Source organism: Penaeus chinensis, chromosome 3 (genome assembly GCF_019202785.1).
Source record: "Penaeus chinensis breed Huanghai No. 1 chromosome 3, ASM1920278v2, whole genome shotgun sequence".
Taxonomy (NCBI): Eukaryota; Metazoa; Arthropoda; class Malacostraca; order Decapoda; family Penaeidae; genus Penaeus; species Penaeus chinensis.
The window spans coordinates 2,196,223-2,216,222 of NC_061821.1; the positions used below are offsets into that span (position 1 = coordinate 2,196,223).

At 36.0% G+C, this 20,000-nt stretch overlaps 2 protein-coding genes across 5 annotated transcripts in view; one reads left to right on the top strand and one right to left on the bottom strand.

The window, feature by feature from the left end:
- Positions 1-10,996, top strand: part of LOC125045680 (serine-rich adhesin for platelets-like) — a 22,835-nt gene extending 11,839 nt beyond the window's left edge. The window contains exons 2-11 of one of the 2 annotated variants that reach the window (XM_047643101.1): positions 2,992-3,231; positions 3,472-3,681; positions 3,955-4,276; positions 6,745-6,811; positions 7,881-7,985; positions 8,148-8,225; positions 8,363-8,518; positions 8,755-8,907; positions 9,034-9,129; positions 9,248-10,996. In XM_047643101.1, coding sequence (XP_047499057.1) covers positions 2,992-3,231; positions 3,472-3,681; positions 3,955-4,276; positions 6,745-6,811; positions 7,881-7,985; positions 8,148-8,225; positions 8,363-8,518; positions 8,755-8,907; positions 9,034-9,129; positions 9,248-9,394 — 1,574 coding nt within the window. In that variant the 3' untranslated portion in view covers positions 9,395-10,996. The remainder of the gene's footprint in view (positions 1-2,991; positions 3,232-3,471; positions 3,682-3,954; positions 4,277-6,744; positions 6,812-7,880; positions 7,986-8,147; positions 8,226-8,362; positions 8,519-8,754; positions 8,908-9,033; positions 9,130-9,247) is intronic. The other variant, XM_047643108.1, reaches the window with a different exon arrangement.
- Positions 10,997-12,361: 1,365 nt separating this feature from the next.
- The window catches only part of LOC125040159 (FAD synthase-like), a 19,022-nt gene continuing 11,383 nt past the window's right edge, over positions 12,362-20,000 (bottom strand). For 2 of the 3 annotated variants that reach the window (XM_047634680.1, XM_047634699.1), the window contains exons 5-11: positions 19,459-19,619; positions 17,686-17,799; positions 17,094-17,206; positions 16,019-16,114; positions 14,640-14,781; positions 13,426-13,547; positions 12,362-13,165 (exon numbers count right to left, since the gene is read on the bottom strand). In XM_047634680.1, the coding sequence (XP_047490636.1) occupies positions 13,030-13,165; positions 13,426-13,547; positions 14,640-14,781; positions 16,019-16,114; positions 17,094-17,206; positions 17,686-17,799; positions 19,459-19,619 (884 nt within the window). In that variant the 3' untranslated portion in view covers positions 12,362-13,029. The remainder of the gene's footprint in view (positions 13,166-13,425; positions 13,548-14,639; positions 14,782-16,018; positions 16,115-17,093; positions 17,207-17,685; positions 17,800-19,458; positions 19,620-20,000) is intronic. The other variant, XM_047634689.1, reaches the window with a different exon arrangement.

Here is a 20,000-nt window from a genome sequence, read left to right on the forward strand (position 1 = left end):
TTTTCGTTCTTTTTATTCATGGCAAGAGATTTGCGATAAGGCATGAGTCGTGGTTAATACTGTTGTGTTATCTGCACAGCATATAAACTCTCTTCAGCCTGTGCGTGTAGAGCGTGTAAGCAAAATGGCGTCCCCGCTCCAAGATATTTAAACGTAAGAAACAAATAGAAGCCGTATGGGAACTAAGTTTCAGCGGATCTGAGTCTCGGTTAACGTCAGACTCCGTAATAGATTTCAGAATTGTACTTGTTCGCGTTCCCAGCAAACCAGTTCTATCCTGATTTCGAGCGAAGCGCAACGTGTGCAATTAAGCAGGCAGAAAGATCGGGCGACGTGGGGGCAGCTTCGGTCCTTCGAGAATGGACAGCTTTTCGCAGGGGAATGTTGAGGAAGGACCGGCATGGCGCAAGAGGGGTTTTATTTAGCTTCATTCCGACGGTTGATATGCTGTAGCCGCTTACAATAACAGGTGCGTGTGAAGACTCGATCTCGGTTCACCGAGTCCGGGGTTGGCCTGCGGTGGATGTCGAGCGGCAATATTTATCGGACTGAAAATATGACATGCGAGTTGCATGACGCGGTGCATATCGGCCGGGAGTGTCATTCCCTCAATTTATATCGTGGCTGCATGCCAGTGTGCCTTAGCGGGCATTGGCTCAAATGGTTAAGTGGGAAATAAATCTCTCTTTGCCCGCGACTCGCCAGCTCGCCATTGCACGGCTTGAACCTAGCAACATCGCGGTGCTCTTTTGCACGTTGTCCTCTCGGCTTTCGGCGGTTTTGAGCCCGCCCTTCCTCGCGTCGGGCCTCCGCCTCCTGCAGGCCGGACGGACGCGCTGTGTTCTGGGCCGGGTCTTGGGCGCTGTGCTGATGTTGCAGTACATCATGCTATTTGTATATACATGAACACGCGCGCTGACGCACACGCACACGCACACGCACACGCGCGCGCACACACACACACACACACACACACACACACACACACACACACACACACACACACACACACACACACACACACACACACACACACACACACACACACACACACTCACTCACACACACACCCACACACACACCCACACACACACACACCCACACACACACCCACACCCACACACCCACACACACACACACACACACACACACACACACACACACACACACACACACACACACACACACACACACACACACACACACACACACACACACACACACACAAGGTCTATACAAGTAAGGCCTACTCTTACTCGTCCGTCTCGCACATGACGTTATACAAAGCCTGATGGTTCGACGTTCATAATCATGAAGTCAGTCTTGGATGGAATGTAGAGCCGCAAATATCTCCTTCCTCTCGTTTTCGCGCGAGTTACTCACTGACTGGCGCGCGCGAAGCCAGAGCTCCGTACCTGTAGGTCTATGCGTTTATATTTATGTGTGTATGTATATACGTATACACACACACACACACACACACACACACACACACACACACACACACACACACACACACACACACACACACACACACACACACACACACATATATATATATATATATATATATTTATATATTTATATATATACATACATACATACATACATACATATATACATATATACACATATACACACATACATACATTACTTGTGTGTGTATGTATGTGTATATATATGTATATATATACACACATTTATACATATGGTTAATATAAATGCATACATGTATACATATATACATACATTAAAACTATGTGTACATATGTATATGTGTATATATATATGAAGTATACACACATATATGTGTTTATACGTGTATGTATATATACGTATATAAATATATGTATGTGTATATATATATGTATGTATATATATATATATATATATATATATATGTGTGTGTGTGTGTGTGTGTGTGTGTGTGTGTGTGTGTGTGTGTGTGTGTGTGTGTGTGTGTGTGTGTGTGTGTGTGTATCACACATGCAGACATACATACATCTATACATAAATACATAAAACTCCATGGCTAGCAGGAGGATGTGGTTGGACACTTGGCCTTGGCGTGCGTTCTAGTCCAACATATTGATTGCGGGTAAACACTGGCTAAACAACGTTGGCTTCACCATGGTTGTTTTAGCCTTTTCCTTGAGCCAAACTTAAAGGATCACATTGGGAGTAGGATCTGCATAACATCTGGGGGTTCAACTATCACCTGACTGGAGGGGAAAATGTCAGTGTTAGGTATTAGTCAGCTGGTGAAGGTATTTTATCACATCCGGGACCTGCGCATGCGTGAGGACTAAAGCGATTTTACGATTGCCATGAAATACGAAGTTAATTTTATTGCTAATGATTGTTATGATGTTTTATTCTATACTCAAGGTCGGAAGCTTCTTGGTTACTCCGTTTACTTTGTTGAAAAGTTGCCAAAATCGTTGTTAGTGCGTTGGGAATATTCCATAAACTGGCAGCCGGCATTAGCATATATGCAGTTCGCTTCATTGATGGAATATTTAATTTGGGCTTGAAGGGAGACGTGGCAGGTGTGAATTTTGCCAGAATGTAGCAAAGAATGGAATAGGTAAAATGAAGCTTAAGAAAAGAGAAACAAGTGAAATACGTATTACGGTATATGTGAATTTTTGATTGCTGAAATGAAAAGAATAGTTGAAATTTCAACTTTTACAACACTGTGTTGTTGTTGAAAGCGTTAGTGTACCCAATATTATCAGTGTAATACATCAGCTTTTGTCAGAACAAAGAAATGGGGTGAATTAATTTTCTTTTATCCCTTAATGTTCCTTTGATATTGTTTTTTTAAGATTTAATCTTTTCTTAGAAATATATTCGTTGTGATTTGATTACATTTTACCTGGCTTCAGTGTCTAATGATTATTGTTTTTGATAGGTAGAGCAGCTTTTATCAAGTCATAGTTGTTGCTGACAATTGTTTGCTAATGCCAGGACTCTCTCTTTTACCAACAGGTGATGGAAGCTCAGCCTGCAGTAGCAGCAGCAGTAGCATTGATAACAACAGTAGTAGTAACAATAGCAAGGTGGCTGCACTATCCACATCTCAGAGTTCTTCTGTTGTAACCACTCTGGCGGGCTCCGGAATGGGTAACCCCTTCGCCATAGCGGCTTCTCAGACGACGTGGGGCTCAGAGTCCTCGGACCAGAAGCCCATCCTCGCCCCTCCCAGATTAGGGCCACCATCAGAGTCAGGTGAGCTTTGGTGGCAGTCCACATGCCCCGAGAACTTGCGGATTTTGTCGAGAATCTTGTGATGTGACATTAACGTGTCCTTTCTTTCTTTATCTTTTTAATGCTACTTGTTTTTTTATGTTTTGTTTCTATCTAAAAGAATGAAAATTGATATAAGTAGATAGATAGATAGATTTGGCAAGAAAAAAACAAACAAACTGTAAGAGGCTAATTTGATTTGTTTGTTGCTCGCCCATGCAGGAACAACAAAAGTTAGCTCCAGTGGACTGTCAGTCATACGACCCTCCACTATGGGCTCGGGGCGACCTGGAGGCTCAAGCCGTTCGGGTGCCAGCCTCTTCACACCACCAACCTTAACAGTCACAAGTTCGTCACCTCCGCAGGCTGCCAAGTCAGCATTTAAACTGAAACCATCAGTCCTTTCTGGATCTGCCAATCCATTTGCCAAATGTAAGTATTACTCTTATTTGGCAATAAAAAGGACATGGCAAGTTGTTTCTGATTTGATTTTTAAACTGTTATGATTTCTTTCTCTTTTAGCTGAATTTCTTTCTTTTTTAGCAGAAAGACAAACTACTTTACCGAGACATGTCGATAGAATAAGTGTTTTATCACATTTCATTATATCTTTATGTAAGAAAAAAATAATTGCTTACTGTCATTAGGTTCTTGATAGTGTTCAAGAGAACTTGATGAGAGATCTTAAAACCAATGACTTTCCAGCTGGGGCTGATTCTGAGGATAAGGCCGATTCTGCCACTGGGCTAGAAGAAGGAAGCAGCGAAGAACCCACCCCCTCACTGAGTGGCAGTCAGGATGTCTCCTCCTCAACCTCTGGGGCCTCGAGAAGCCCGCAAGTCAAACAGTCTAGGGCGAGAGATACGCCCATGGAGGAGAAGTCGAGCCCATCAGCCTCTTTGTCTCACACTTGCACTAATAACTCTGATAGCAGCAGTGGCACGAGCAATACAAACAGCAGTAACAACACCAGTAATTCAAGATCCCTGTTTGTTCCTCTTGCTAGGAATGGAGAAGGCAGTGATAGGTAAGTGTTGATTTGAGTATCTAGAAAATTGTTCAGATCCAGCTGCTCTCAAGGTATTCAGAAGTTGTTCATTTATTTGCACCCATCACACTATCATTGATTTACAGACTGTTAGTCTTGTATATCTATTTTCTGTATGGTACAATATCATAATGTGTGCTATAATAGCTAGCACATCCAAAAAAAAATATCACTCTTTGTACACTTTCTGTCCATTACATTTTTCTTTCATTTTTCTTTGTTCACTTTCTTTTTCATACACTGATTTTCCCCAAATGTAATGACATCCAATTACTTGGTGGTTAATCCATATCCATTGGCTCCTCGGAGGCTTCCTAGAAAAAATATCCTGTGTTTGTAGATTGTCTACATTGTTGCCAGTACAGAGAGTGAGTTGAGAGAGTAAGAAAAGATGGGTAGATGTGAGTGGGTAACTGGGAAATGTGTGTATGTGGGGGTCTTCTTGTATGGTTGGGTGGATGTGGGAATGCTATTGCATGCTGTAGTGTTACTTATATTTTGTGTAATAAAGATTATATGTCACTTGTTTTAGTTTGTTGAAAAAATTCTGTTAAATGAAAATCTATGTAAATGTGAGTATTATAGCATTTTAAGCAGGGATTTTGTTGACAAGAAATGGCAAGAATTCTCTTATATGATCAAGATTCTCTCTTTGTTTTCTTATTCAAGGTTTTGTATTATTTAGCAAAATACTTCATCTTCCTTCACAAAGCAAGACATGTATTGTTACCATAGTAACAACATTGTTTTTTGTAACCTGTTATGTGAGTGTAAACAGAGCATTCATATGCAGTGGTAACTTTGTCTTTGATTTATATTTTGTAGAAAAGCAGAAAACAGAAAATTTTGAAACAGCTCTTCCTGGTACAATAGAAATATATATATTGCATTTCTTTTATTTCAAAACCATATTGTAATAACATTAATGGTATATTTCACAGCTTTTGAATTAAGTTTGTTATGATCACATGAAGTGAAAAATGTTTTTGTATAAGTATTAAGAGACAGAAGTTTTTAATTTGAACAATTATTTACCATTTTCTCACACATAGGGGTCTACTATCCAGCTACCATAAGACTTAAAGTATGTTCTCTATGTTCACTCATGAGCTCTTAAGTGAGGGGGTGGGGGGTAGTAAAAATTGAGATGCACACTACTACCACATTTTTACAACTAGACACAATCACATATAAAATGCTTTGTCAGCTTAAAGTTTCTAAAGCTAGGAATTAACAGTTGCCAGCTGATTAAGCTGGGGTTACATAAGCCTTATCTAACTCTCTGGCTAGACCTAGGAAAGCTATCTGGGGAGCAAGGAAAATTATATCTACACATCAAGGATATATAATTTGAGAGCATCTTAGAATTTTATCCATTATTATCATGCAGGTGTAATGTTATTAAAAAGCTGTATAAACGAGTATATTTAATGTTGATTTTTCAAAAGTTTTCTACAGTAATAAGAAATACTCATATGAGACAATGAGTAAATGTTTTGTATAGGGGGATCAGATATTTTATTAATACAACTGGGAATAATTGTTAATGAACATCAACATTTTTTTACTTGCTGAACTAATAGGTCAAGAAATTAGGAGAAAATATAGTACAGACCATTGCACTTCACATTGCTGGTTATGTTTTGAAGTCGGGAATGTAAGTGCAATGTAACCTATATGGGAAGCTAGGGAACTGGATGTTGTTGAGGAACCAGGTCTGAGTCTGTGTAGTGGAACCTGTAGGTAGTGTGAATTGCACTCTGCAGTGCACTACTGTTCACACTGCTTCAACCATAAAACAAAATGCCTGGAGTGAGGCATTTGTTATAAGACATATATATGTGTATATGGTATTTAATAATGCTGCACATGTATGTATTTCATGTAATGTACAAGGTAGTATGTATATGACTACAGATGATTTGGAATGTAACTTCTTAAGAGCTTGTCTTGTCATTTTAAGAAGGATTCTTGGTCAGCAAACCCCTGATTCAGATGCTACTGACTGGTATTTTAAAAAATCCTCTGAAGTCAGAGGCAGTAATGGGAGTTGGGAGAACCTGTTGGCATTCAGCAGTGCAGTGTGTTATCAAGATGATCATGGAAAGCCATTTTGTTTAATATGTAACAAGTGCACCAACGAATGTATGTGTTAGATGCAGAAACCTTCCACTCTGCAGAAAATGGTGAGCACAGTTTTGCTCTGAAACCATGTAACCCAGTCAGAGGACTCAGGTACCAATAATCTTCATGTAAAATGTTCAGGAAAAACTGTAAAGAGATTTTAGGCCCATCAAAAATAAATCATGCCTAGGTATTACTTAAACTATTGTGTCAGGTTTATAGGATATTTCTAGGGAGTATACATATTGTTAGCTAGATTATGATAATGTAAAATAGGTAGCTGTAGATAGCAATAGAAATAATTTTTGGTCTTCTCCCCACAGTTCCCTCAGTCCAAGCATATCAAGGAATAGCTTCATCTTTGGGCAGAATCTGCAGTCTAAAGTGGTGGTGAGTTTTATTCCTGGTATATTGATGATCTCTCTTCACAAGGGTGAAATTTAATTCAATCCTTACTATGTTTTATATATATATATTTTATTTATTTATTTATGTATTTGTCCCATGTCATGACGTAGGCAGTGTAGTATTATATGTATTACTATTTATAGTATGTTTTGTAAAGCTAATGTGGGGAATGATAACTCAGATTGAGGTATGATTAGCACTGACAGATGGTGTGAGTTGGTCACTCCTTGATCCTTTGTCTTCGCCATTGTTATTTTGCTTGAGTATCATAACGAGTGTAATACTTGGCATCCCCTCCTTTCTCTCCCTTCCCTTCCCTTACTCTCTGCTGTCTAGGAGCCCAGTCTGTACGTGGGCAGTAGTCTCCCATTTCTGTAGAATGAGATGGGTCTTCTCTCTTGTGCACCTTTGAGGCTTCTTAGGAGACTTGTTGACTTGTTTTAGAATAGTCTCGAGTCCTCATTCCAGTGCATTCTTCTTTTCAGCTGGTTGTGTGTATGTCATTGTAAACTACGCATAATTTGAGGCTGTTTGAATGATAATACTAAGGGTTTAGTTAGATTTATTTGTTCAGAAGAAGTTGATATATCAGCTATAACTGGTTTGGCAAAAAGAAAAGAAAAGGTTGTCAGGTGATTGTGAGTTTACAAAAATACCTTAAGTGAAACAAAGGAATGGAGGTTCAGAGAATAATACTAAGCTTGTGTTGCAGCTTAGTTTTGTATTTTTTTCCAAATACTAATTTCTTCCTTTCTGTAGTTAATTATATTTTAGTATCCTTACCAATTCTATCTTGACAGTTGTCTTGTATCCCATCTTTCCTTTCCTCTCTTTCATTTCTTGCTAATTTTTTGTTGTTGCTTTCTTATCCCAAGCATACTCTGATTTTCCTTTTCTCCCTGTGTACTTCTCCACTGCATTCTTATCACCATCATGGTCACTCTCATTACCAACTTCCTGCTAAGCATCAGTATCATTCCTCATTATCCATTTTACCTTCAAATTGTGAAGGTTATTGTGCGAGTCTTCAGAAAGCATGTTCTCTCTTCAGGCAGGAGACAGTTCAGTCACATCATCCTCAGACTCAGCTGCCACCACCAATGGGGAGAACCAGACAGGAAACCTCTTTTCGGATGCTGCTTCTGAAATGTCACGTGTAAGTTTGACCCTTTTCTTTGATTTTCTATTTTGATTGGTTTTCTGTGAGGGATTCTTACTTGTGGGATTAATTTTGCCATTAAAGAAGGAATTGTGTAATGGATATTGAGAGAATATTCATCAATGTTTTGTTTTTTACCATTTTTGCCTCTTTCTACAGGTACCCGAATCAGCTGCGACAAATGGGAGGATGACTACTGGGAATCTTTTCTCTGATGCAGCCTCTGAAATATCGCTGGTATGTTTATACACTTTGTTTTATCGGCAGTGAATTTGATAGGTGTTTTTGCTCAGATTTCATATACACCTTGCTGTAAGTTTCAGTAAGGTAATGAATCCAGCCTTTGAAGATAGATTGTATTACTGATTTTATAGCCTCCCTTTCAGCCAAGAGAAGATCGTTTGTGGAACAGCAGGCAGTCGCTGGCAGAATCATCTAGGGAATTGACGGAAAAGGAGAATAGTCAGAAACGCAAATTTGACCAGGTTGAGGTCATCACTGGGGAGGAGAGCGAGTCAAATGTATTGCAGGTGGGTTTCTCAATAAGGTTGTGTGTGTGAATGAAAAAATAGTATTTAATATTATCATTTAAGTTAAGTCCACGGCAGAGAAAGGGATTTTCATGATTCATTTCCCTCCATTTTCTGGGTTCTGCATCATTAGGAAAGGAAAAAAGAAAAAAAAAAAAAAGTTTTAAATTGAAGTTACAGATGCATAGTAAAAATACTTATAAAATTTTCATCTCAATCTCATTTTGTCTGAACAGATGAACTGCAAGCTTTATGCATGGGTTAGTGGATCTTGGCAAGAGCGAGGTCGTGGCATTCTTCGGTTAAATGATTGGGATGCTGGACAAGAAATACATTCCCGTTTGGTCATTCGAACACAAGGAACACTTACAGTCATGCTAAACACAAAGGTAATTTATTGAACAGTAAGCAGTCTTTTGAATCTGAATATTGTGAAACCTACTGATTTGGAGCATATATATTTTCATTACTTGAAATTACATATGAAATATAAAAGCATATCTATCTCATCACAGGTTTGGTCAGATATGTCCGTAGAAAGAGCCAGCAGCAAAAGTGTCAGGTTCACAGCACTAGATGCAGATGGTCAACCAAAAATATTCCTTGCAATGGTAAGACACCAAGTTTGGACAGTTCTTATTTTGTTGATGTTAAACTAATTTTACATGGTACCGCTTTACCTTCTAGTTCTTTATGAATAGAATAATGGTTTATGCTTATCCTTCCCAGGGAAGTCCCAAGGATGTGGACCTGCTGTACACTTCCCTTGAGTGGCGTGTTGCAGCTTCACGCTCGCAGACCAACGAGGAAGCACAGGCGGACAGTGTGAAAAAGCCTAAAAAGGAAGAAGGGGGAGCTGAATCTTTGACTTCTTAGACATGTATAGCTATATATATTTTGTCAGTGACCAAAAACTGTGACATAAATATTGAATAAATGAAAGTGTGATTTCTTGAAATACTTTCAAAATGCAATCTAGTAGTGAACAAGAACTATGCTGTTGAAAGTGAGTACTATCTTGTCTCAGAACTAAGCAAGCAAGGGGATAGAAGCTCTTAACAAAAAGAAAAAAATTACATTTATCTATCCAGAAGAACTTACTGGATATTTGGAGAGGCGAGATGAAAAGGAAAGAACCAACGTAGGGCAGAAGTCTTTTTTTTTTTTTTTTTTTTTTTTTTTTTTCCTCTCCTCTTTTTTTTTTCTTTTTTTTTATTTATAATTGTTAATGAAGTTGATCATACTTCTATGTGGTATTTAAATCTTCGTTCAAACTTATTAGTATATGCAGGATAATGTGCATGAATTTTTTTTCCAACAAAATGCTATAATGGATGCCAGTCCTAGTTTTCATTTTGCAGATCACACAACTTTGCTAAACAGAGAAGGCATTTAGTGGATATGAAGTAAAGCATATCTTTTTTTATCACTTCATTTTATATATACAGTATATCAGTTCCAGGGCAGATTTATTTTTCCTTTTTTTTTTTCTTTTTCTTTCTGTCCTTTCTTTCTTTTTCTTTTTTTCTTTCTTTCTCTTCCATCAGCAGCAGCTATGAGTTGTCTTGGTATCAGAAACTGTAATGAGGAAATTGCATATGATGGAAAATATTTAAATAAACACTGAGTGTCATAGACTGTTGCTTGTGTGATGGAAAATTGGCAGTCACTAGACGGAAGGGATAGAAAGACAAAATGGTTGAAGCCGAGGGTGCCACGGTGATGTGGAATGACATGTAGTGCAAGGACTACACATAAATAATGGACTTGTGTTCTTGGTCATATTGACCACAAATTTCAAAAATGGAAAATAAATCCAAAATTTTGTAATAAATTTTTATTATCCTGTCTATTCCAACTATAGTCTAAGATGTTGAAAATCAGAGAAAAAAACAAACAATTCAGAGCAAGGTACCTCAATCTCAATTTTAAAAATCCTCCTAATAAATGTAAATACGAATAGTTTCTTAGACTTCCTATTAAATCATGGCCTTCAGATTGGTATATCATTCCCCAAACTTCAAGGGTCATACACTTGTCTCCCTAGAACATGCCTCTGTTTCTAAGTCTGCAATAATAAGATATTCTTTATAAAAACGTTCCTTCCTCCTTGTACACCTTTCTGATTCCTCTTCACTTTCATCCTGCTCACTGAATAGTTTGTAATGTGTGCCAAAATAATAATCCCTGAAATGCACAAATGTAAACTGAAATGTAAATGTATTACAGAAACCTAAAAATGAACATTTGTTTGCATACCTTGTTATCTAACATCAGTGATTTATTAGTCAATCAATCTTTCCCTAAGTTCTGAAACATTTTAGGGGGGGGTAAAGAAGTGACTGCAATAAATTCCTGCAATTTTATTGGACTCCAATTATTCCACTCTCCTGTGACTGCAGCTCCCTATTTCAATAGGCTAAACATGCATTTCCTTTGATACCACAGCTTGTTAACCCAATGCCGCCGGGGAAAATGCTGTGCCCCTTTTCCATTTTTTTGTGTGAAATGTCTGCCCATAGATGGCTCTGCTAGTGCTTAGCAACAAAGGAGTCAATTAGTAGACCTTGTGACCATACGTGATTTAAATTGGCGGGAAAAACGTATTTTTAACTTGTGCTATGAATATCGATGGTGTTATATTTATTATAAACATAATTATTATGTTTTTTAATATTAGTAACAGAAAAATAAGATAACGTAAAATATTTTGTAAATCAAAGAAACGGGTGAACGGGCGAGACAGGCAGTACTCATAACTGGCTCATTGGTGAGTATAGCCATCTATGTACAAAAACAATCAAACAAGTACTAACAGTGGGCATACCCGTCAGCAAGGGGTTAAATGATATACTATCAGTGGGCTGCCTAGCTAGTCCTCTATGAATCACTTTTCCATTGTCTATTTTGCTTAAAGTTTACTCACCTTGAATATTTCAAAAGAAGCAGATATTCATATAGTACTCCCAAGTAATAGTTGACAAAAATTTGTAATTAGAGGACTTTTCACATATTCCCCCAGGTGTGAAGTAACAATTCATTCTAAATATAACCAAAAAATGAAGTCAATAAGATGTTTAACAACCAAGTGGAGCCACAGTTTCACAAGACAGCAGATAATGAAATGACTTATCTCTAACTGTAGTTTTAATGTCAGAATATCTACAAGCATGAAATTTGTGTTCATGTAAAGCTACTTGAATGCTTGCTTTTAAATTAGTTTGATTTTCATGTCATATAACATGACATTTTTTCCTGTTGGAAATACGACAAAACAGGTACAAAGACATACAGAAAATCTTTTATGAAGTTGGAATTTAATAAATTTCTCAGAATTAGTGAACAGCAACCATTCAAATATATTTATATATATTCTTGTTCCTTACTAATCCACACAACAGACTCCTGTGCCCAAATGAAAAGAAAATCCCCAAACACAAAAATATATAGAACTAACATCAAAGATGCAACTGTGAGAAATTTATTGAAAGTATATGCCATAATTACTTAAATAATCACCAATCTAAAAGTGCTTCATCATCTGTAAAGATTGTATCGGTACACAATGTATGATTCAATATGATTGTAGTTTCTGTAAAGTACTGACAATGATTGATTTTGCATAGAGGAAGTCAAATATCAAACTTTACATGGAATGAAAACAAAGAACATCTAAAGGAAATTTTAGTTATTGCAATTTTTGCATACACTTAATAACTGGTAAGGTCATTACTAATTTATTTAATTCATAGAAAGAACCTTGCTATAAGATTTATAAATGTTTATGCATTTAAAGTTAGATGAAAAATAATAAATATATCATTGGAAGGGAATACCTACATATTTATTTATTTATCTATTTATTTATTTATTTACAATAATATAACAGACCAAATTTGAAGGACTTACAAATATTTACAGTATAAATAACCCCAACCTACACCACTATGCAAACAAGCATATTGATAATCATCTTAATATTTTACTTTTCATTCTATCTATTCATCCTTCTTCTCTTTTGCTAGCTTTGTTTTTCATTTTCTCTTTCCTTGCCTGACTCTTCCCTGTCAGTCAATGCTTACTAACACTTCTGCATCATCATTCAATTCTGCAAAATAAAGGCCTATCTTCTTTAACAGAAAGTTTACAAAGCAAATTTTATAAATATATAATTATTATTATATAATAATAATAACTGTTATTATATAATTATATATAGTAATTATTATTATCATTATAAATCATTATCAAAGGAAGCCTGTGCTGGATTCATGTTGAACAAATTTTATACAAGACAACAAAGGGAAGAACTGGAAAATGCAAATATGCAGAAGGCCTTTTCACTGTATTACCTGAAGAAGCAATACAGCAAAGAAGTCTTCAAATTATTTGTATGTTTTCTAGTCCTTTCCTTCATTGTTTTATTTACAATAAGGAAGCCTGTAATTCTATAACCAGGGCCCTGTTTGTGGGCATTTGTTTGTATAGATGCTGAAATAGTGAACCTTTTACTATGTCCTGCCAGCACGTTCTAGAGCCATGTCCTTCAGGAAGTAAGCAGGATAATGGTTTTCCTGCTTATCTTCACCAATGTACTTCAGGTGTGGGTTCTTGATCGTGTTGTGTATCCCTCCAAGTGAAGTGTACCTGTGAATTATTGATAACTTGCAGAACACACATATACAACTGATATGTTATCGGAAATAATTTTGCTGAATGGCATAGTATCTGAGGCCACCTTGAATCATAATTTGCATCAATTTTATCTATATTTTATAAAAATAAAAAAGGAAATCAGAAATGTATTTTTGAATGCAAAAACTAACAGAGGCTTAAATAGACAACAGAAAATTAAAACATTATGATCAGCCGTGTGTTAAAAACAACTTTCTTCCCAAATTATTTACCCATGATCATAAAGGGTGCAGTACTGGACAGACAGTGTTCTCAGAAAAGTCCATACTGTCTGGTAATTCCAATCCAGAATAGGAGAAACACGCATGAACTGAGGCCAGCCTTCGTCAGTCATCTGAAAGCCCCAAAAAATCAGAGGATTAGTTTTTTGGTCTATAAAGGTTCCAAAAGATATATATTAACACATATGTAGTACCTTACCAAGAGCAACGAACTAAGATGGATGGAAATGGACTCGGCCATCATATAGAACAAAAAATAGAGTAATAAACAACACAAGGGAATAAATAGAAGGTAGGAAAGGTTAAGTTTGGATTTTGAGTTCACTTGATACCCTGGTTTTGGGACTTAATCTCTGGAGGTTGCACTGCTCTTGGTAACAAACACCCATTAACTAGCCATAAAATATTGCTGGTAGAGTGTCTGAACAATATCTTCAATTTTAGTTTATTCTTATTTATTATAATTTTTTTTTTTTTTGAATTGTTATATATGAGCCCATTATAATGATAAAGAAAAAATTATAGCACTTATTTTAAAAAGACTCTAATTAAGGTTCTCATGCTCATTAAAGTTTCATTTTATTGCATATTAGCACACACTTTGTACATTAACTAACCATAAAATATCACATTTTGAGTATCGTCAACAATATCTTTCAATTTCAGCTAAACCTTTTTCATTGTTATATATGAGGCCATCATAACAATAATGAAAAAATATAATACACTCATTATAAAAACAATAATTAAGGTTCTCTGGTTCATTAAAGTTCCCAGTAAATGCAACACACTGAGATAGAGGAAAATGGACATTACCATCTTATAGAGCATAAGAAATAGAGCAATGAACAACACAAGTATAAGTGCAACAGCCTCATATTTATCGCAAAATGACGAAAATATCCACAGCATATCACTGCTCAGAGAGTCCACAGCACACTCACACAGCCACTTTTTTTTTTTTAATAGGCATGATGTCCTAATAAAGGAGGGTGCAGGGGGGATTGCCCCACTGCCTAGGGAATAATTAGAAGGTAGGAAATGTTAGGTCTAGATTTTGGGTTTGCATGATACCCTGGACTTTGTATCTGGAGATGCATTACTCTCGGTAACAAATACCAAGTTTTCTATAACTGTGCAGTGTTCAATGAAAACAGTATGTTTTTGCTACACATTCTCCAAATCATGAAAAATGAGAGATTTACATGGAATGGCTGGAGTGTTTTGGAGTAGGGATCTGTCCATCTGGTACCCATCAAAACTGCTTTCACTTTTGGTTCTTTCTTTGTCAGTTCCTCCAGGCCTTTCTTGATAGGTCCTTCTATCCTCCACAGCGTTAAGTTATACCTGAAGAGCAGAAAAAAAAACAATGATATCTTTAACCCAGTGCTGCTCACATGCCATGCCCACTGAGAGTTTAGTTTGTTAATTGTCTTTACACAAAGGTGGCTCTACAAGTCACACTGATGAAATAATTAGATACAAAGGAGTCAATTACTATTATAAACTATCTCACCTGTTTACACTTTTCATTGACTTTTGTCCTACATTACTATTAGTACTGTTAATGACATTATAATAAATATAATGCCTATAATATAAATAATATCAATATTGATGGCATTAGTAGTAAATAGGAACACTCTTCCTAAAAACTCAAGTAAAGGTAAAATCAAGTGAGGTCATGAGGCTTACTAATTGACACCTTGGCGGCTGACCACGTGTGGAGTTATCTATGTGTGGAAACATTTTCACCATAGAAAATTAAAGTGAGCATTACTTTTTCCTAGCAACATTGGGTTAAAGAGCAGAATGGTTTTAGCTTAAATTTCTATGAACAAACTAATACCACTGCTATTTCCAAACAGTAACCATATAAATTACGACAACAAAAGAAAGACTATCTAGGGATAATTTAGAATGTAAGGAATAGCTTTATACATCTAGCTGTATGAAGATTAAACATGAGCTAAAAACACATTCCTATGAGTAGTGGTATGACTTGCAATAACAAATTAAATACTATAGTCTGGAAATAGATAGCTTCAGTGTGTTGCAACCTGATTTACCTTGCCTCCTTGACTAGGATTTTACCTGAAAAAATTCTCAAGACTATGACAAACAGAGGACGACATCCTGTTCAAATTCCTTACCCTAAAGCTAATGGGAAAATGTAATGTCTACTGTGGTTTGGTATGGTGAAATGTGTGTACACATAGGAGTCAATTAGTCAGCAACATGACTTCACCAGATTTTCCCTTTCTTGAGTTTTCATTTTTTTTTTTTTTATAATGCTATGAAATTCCTTGGTGTTATTACTGTTGTTGGCATATTGATAATTATGTTTTTAATAATACTAATGAAAAACAAATAATAATAATAAATAAAGGAAAATGGTGAACAGGTGAGATAAGTAGGACCAGTAATTAGCTTTTGGTGACTAAGCACCTGTTGAGTCATGTGTGTATAAATAAAATTAATAAACTAACCTCACAGTGGCATGGCATGGTAGTGCTTGCCATTCCCAACAACATTCAGAGAATTACTTTCAATAAAACTGTCAGAGTTTTGACCGTGCACTCACCTTTTAACCATCTGATCAATAAAGACTTCCACTTCATCAAAAGGTGTGCTGCAGGTGATATAGACTGCCTGGATAGATGGGGTGTTTTCTGGGTATCTGTGGGGCAACACTGTACTTCAGCATCAGACTTGTGAAAACAAAGTCACAATAGAAACAGGTTGAAAATGTGACATTTCAAACTTGTCACGACTGCAGTAAGAAACAAAATAGATATATTTAGGTGACTGTGTTTGTGTTAAGATTCATCATATAGTTAAATAATGTCTTCATAGTATAGAAGAACAAGTTAATAGGTGAATGGGGTCCTGTCTGCCATTTCAACAATTTTGTAAACTCCTTTGCTGATTGTTAATTTCTTTTGTTTGAAAACCATTTCAAGGTGCAATCCATGAAAATGTGACTGATTATTTTTTGATAGGATATATAGTTTATGAAATTTACAAGAAATTAAAATGAAAGGATGTATAGATGACACAAAAAAGAATTGGTCCACAATAAATAATATCGTAGCGGGAAAATTGTCCTGAACAGAACTGTGTAGCAGCTATGAATGGGTGATATATTTTTTTTAGAAAAGAAAAGAGAACAAAAATAATTGAAAAATAAAGATATGCTGGTGAAATTTCCTGTTAAATTACATTGTTAGTGTGGGAAAATTATCCAGAGCAGAATTGCACAGTAGTTTTGTAAGTGAGTTATATATGAATGGGCCATATATTTCTAAAACAAAAGGAAGGGGAGCAAAAATGTGTTTTAATTTTTCCTTCTTTTTTGAGGTATGCCACTAAAATTTCTATTAGATTACACTGTAAGTAATACAATTACCTTGGCTGCTGGCCTATGAAAACCTGGTGTTTTATAATACCTTTCATTCTTTCACTGTCTAGAAGGAGTACTAGGGTGCATATGACAATCAAACTTCAAAGAAAATCTAATCAATCATGAAGGTAGACAATATAACGGTTAAAATAATTTCTATAAAAAATTATTTCTGCAATAACTAGGCCCATGTAACATCTTTTAATCACATCCTTTTATAAATGATTCTATGATATACTCAATAATTCATTCTTACCTTTGAAGCAGTACTCCATGCAACAGATGCAAGATGACTGTGCAGTCCTTGCCTCCATTGAAGCTTATGCAGATCTCATCAGTGGAATACCGATCCAGACATTCTTCTAGAATCTACATTTGAACATATTAAGTGTCAATCATTTTAAACAATCGGCCTAAAGGGACTTGGAGACAAACAAACTTCAACAAATTAGACGTAACACTGTCAAATACCATTAATATGTTTGTAATATCAAGAGAAATGAAAGTTATTTGAAAAATCTTAAATGAGACATCAAATTTGCTATTTTGTGTAAAATGTTCGGATAATTTTTCATTTTCACATGCAGTCCTTTTATGAAAACTATATGTAATACAATGAGTCAAAGATAAGGGTACTCCAGGTTATCTTATATGAATTATGAAGAACTGTGTCTTTGATGAAAGATAAAACTCCTAAACATTTTTTCTAGACCTGATCCTGAGAAAATAATAGCAAACTCTATCAAAATTCACAAATTCAAGTTCCAAATTTCAATACAAGATCTCTGACAAATATAAATCACGTATTATGCTCACAACAAGAATTTACACCACGGCCAAACACCTACCTTCACAGCACTAGTGATGGGTCCAGTGAGGTGGGGTTCCCCTCGCAGAGCGATGATATCATAAATCCTTCTTCCTGCATGGCTTATGCTGTTGATATCGAAGTCAACAATGACCTGGGACAAAAAAGTAAAGAAAATCCTAATTACACATTGCGTAATACTAGCAGTGCTCTTGAGACTTCTCCCAGTATTTACACTATACCCTGTAAGGATTGCCCCAAGTTTTACATAGTCGAGACTGGTAGAGCTTTTGAGAAAAGAATTAATAAACATAAACGTGACGTTAGTTGTGCCTGAGAATCAAATGAATGTTTCCTTCATTTGCATGATGAAGGTCACCAGCTTAACTGGAAAAATGCCAAATTGATTCATAAATCAGCTAATTCATATGAAAATTTTTTTTAGAATCTCTATTAATTAGAAAAATGCCTAACATTAACTTGAGTGCTGGTCAATGGGGCTTGGATGACCCTCCCCCTGACTCTTCGACATTGACACTCCTCCTGAGACCTGATTCAGCTCTCAACCACTATATTTTCTTGTCAAAATTCTCTCCTTGTATCCATTTCGGTTTAGCCATCTGAGGAGGAACTCGTGAAGAGTTCGAAACATTCCAAATTATTTTCATTTCTTACTGTGGTTGTTTTTCTTTTCATCTTTGTGTACATGTTACTGTGTTTGTTTGTGTTTGTGTCACATAATCATAATGTTTCCTCAGTGAAAGCTGATAATATAGAATAAGTGTCTAGTGTGACTCCACTCTTCCCTATAGTATTGTGAATGAATGAATTCTAGTGAAGTTATTTTAGGTAAAAAATTCCTTGAGTAGAAATACTAGCACAACAATATATGTATAGATATGCATATATATAAATATATATATACATATATACATATAAATACATATATATACATATATATGTATACATATATATATATACACATATATATACATCTATATGTATACATATATAGACATATATATGTATACATATATAGACATATATATGTATACATATATATTTATATATATGTATACATATATAGACATATATATGTATACATATATATTTATATATATGTATACATATATAGACATATATATGTATACATATATATACATATATATTTATATATATGTATACATACATAGACATATATATATACATATATATACATATATATTTATATATATGTATACATATATAGACATATATATGTATACATATATATACATATGTATACATATATACATATATATGCATATATATATGCATATATATGTATATACATGTGTGTGTAAATGTATGTATATATATATATATATATATATATATATATATATGTACATGTATATGTATATGTATATGTATATAAATATGTATATGTATACATACACATACACACGCACATGTATATATCTATCTACCTATATCCATCCATCTATCTTTCTATCTATCTATATCAATAAATGGGGCTGACACTAACAGGGCACACAGCCGTATCCACCTTTGGCTTCATGACGAGCCCGCCACGCAGGACCTCGGCTCACCTCCTCGCGACAGGTCTGGTCAAACGGCCCAAGCCACGCCTTCCTAGGTCGCCCCACGGGCCTCCTCCGCCCAGGGTAGCCTCGGGAAGAACCAACCCAATGATCCACGATGAACCGACCTAGCTCCCCGTACAACCCGCGTTGGCGCTCCCGGACCGTGCACGAGAAACAGGCCCGACGTCGATCTTACGTCTACCTCACAAATTAACAGTGCAACTCGCCTCATCGCTAAAAGAGGACCGCAGGTACTCCTCGGCCTCCAGCAGCTCGGACTCGGACTCGCTCTGCAGGGAGACTCGCGTGCGGTAGTACCTGTTGTTGACTTCGGGGTACGAGCCAACCGTCACCGCCGGGCTGTGGCTCACCAGGTCGTTCAGCTTCCCTGCAAACACGGGAGGAGGAGGAGGAGGATAAAAGCTGAGAAAAAATATAAGACCTGTGTGTACATATATGCTTTCATACATACTTGCATATACTTATTTATCAATCTATCTATCTCTATCTGTCTTTCTATCCATCTATCTATCTGTCTGTACGTTTGTATGAGTGTATCTCTGCATCAGTCAATCTATCTATCTGTTTAGCTCTGTCTGTCTATCTAGCTATCTTAATTTAACCATCTCTATACCTCTCAATCATCCATCCAATCTCTCTATATGTCTCTAATCTAAATATCTATCTATCTACTTATCTATCTATCAATCTATATACTTACATATTTGTCTATATATCTATCTATCTATCTACTTACATATATCTATAT